Source organism: Dipodomys spectabilis, unplaced genomic scaffold (genome assembly GCF_019054845.1).
Source record: "Dipodomys spectabilis isolate Male_0828 unplaced genomic scaffold, ASM1905484v1 ptg000188l, whole genome shotgun sequence".
Lineage (NCBI taxonomy): Eukaryota > Metazoa > Chordata > Mammalia > Rodentia > Heteromyidae > Dipodomys > Dipodomys spectabilis.
Genome location: NW_024870865.1, coordinates 3,901,095 through 3,902,522, shown reverse-complemented (window position 1 = coordinate 3,902,522; position 1,428 = coordinate 3,901,095). Strand labels below are relative to the sequence as shown.

The window sequence follows — 1,428 nt, the reverse complement described above, 5'->3', positions numbered from 1 at the left end:
ATGGGCTCCTTCTCCACCATCACCGTGAGCCTCCTCCTCTTCCTGGCCCTTCAGCTTCCAGACCAAACAGGCGCCAACCCCGGGTACAATACCGTGTCCAGTGCAGATCTGATGGACTTCAAGGTAGGGCCAGAAAGGGGGGAGATACCCAGATAGGAAGCAGGAGGCTTTCTGTATTGGGTCTCCTCCTCTCCATCTTCTCTGGATCAGTGAGGTCTCTCCTTTTCCCTGTGTGTTTTTTTTTTTTTTTTTTTTAAAAAGACTCTGCTGGACCAGTTGGAGGAGAAGATGCCGTTGGAAGAGGAGGCTGTGCCCCCACAAGGCCTGAGCGAGCAGAACGAAGAAGTGGGGGCGGCTCTCAGCTCTCTCCCTGAGGTCCCTCCCTGGACCGGGGAGGCCGGCCCAGTGCAGAGAGACGGGGGTGCTGCGGGGCGGAGCCCCTGGGACGCCTCCGAGCGCTCTGCCCTCCTGAAGAGCAAGCTGCGGGCATTGCTGGCTGCCCCTCGGAGCCTGCGGAGGTCCAGCTGCTTCGGAGGCCGGATGGACAGGATCGGAGCCCAGAGCGGGCTGGGCTGCAACAGTTTCCGGGTAAGTGGAGGTGGGGGGCTGGAGGGAAGGGAAGAGAACCCACACAGGAGGAGGAAAATTATGGGTTTGGGGAGAATCTGACTTTGCAGGGGTGGAGGAGCATAGTCTCAGGAAACGGATCAGCATAGAAGCTAGTTCCTTCTGAGATTTCTGCCCCAGCTTGATGCTGTCCCCAAAATCTGAGGATAATTCCACCATCTTCAGCTCTAGCCTGATGAGAATTGTTAGAAGGAAGGAAGGAAGGAGAGAGAGAGGGAGGGAGGGAGGGAGGGAGGGAAGGAGGGAGAAAGGGAAGGAAGGAAGGAAAGAAGGAAGCAGCCAGGCTCTGGTAACTCACACCTGTAATCCTAGCTACTCAGGAGACTGAGATTTAAGAATCAAGGTTCAAAGCCAGCCCGGGCAAAGAAAGTCCCTGAGACTCTTATCTCGCAATTAATCTTTCAAGATCCTGAAAAGTGGAAATGAAATGCACAAAGACTGCCCTTATTAGCACTAAGGAGTAACTCTTCTCTATTTAGGAAACTCAGAGGCCCGTGGGCTGAGATTGAGGCTGGGGGAAGAAACTGGCTGGGTCAAGTTTGAGTTTAGTGCAGTCCAAGGGAGCTCACCTCTTCAACAGGACAAGGTCACCAAGACAAGTATGATTTTCTCTTTGTAGTATCGAAGATAACAGCCAGCGAGACAAAAGGCGGCCAGGCTGGGGCGGGCTGGGAGATCCGCAGCCCTGGCACCCCTCACAGCCGGGTCTCAGCTCTGTATGAACCTGCACGAAGCTGCAGAATCCCGTCAATGCTGCCATTCTATGCTAAATATGGAGAGAGTGGTGTAATCGTGGCTCTC

At 54.6% G+C, this 1,428-nt stretch overlaps 1 protein-coding gene across 1 annotated transcript; it reads left to right on the top strand.

Annotated features, from left to right (window-relative positions):
• On the top strand, positions 1 to 1,130 carry Nppa (natriuretic peptide A). The gene is made up of 3 exons (XM_042695645.1): positions 1 to 123; positions 262 to 588; positions 1,107 to 1,130. The coding sequence occupies exons 1-3, from the start codon at positions 1 to 3 to the stop codon at positions 1,128 to 1,130; spliced, it is 474 nt and encodes a 157-aa protein (XP_042551579.1).
• The last annotated feature ends 298 nt before the right edge of the window (positions 1,131 to 1,428 follow it).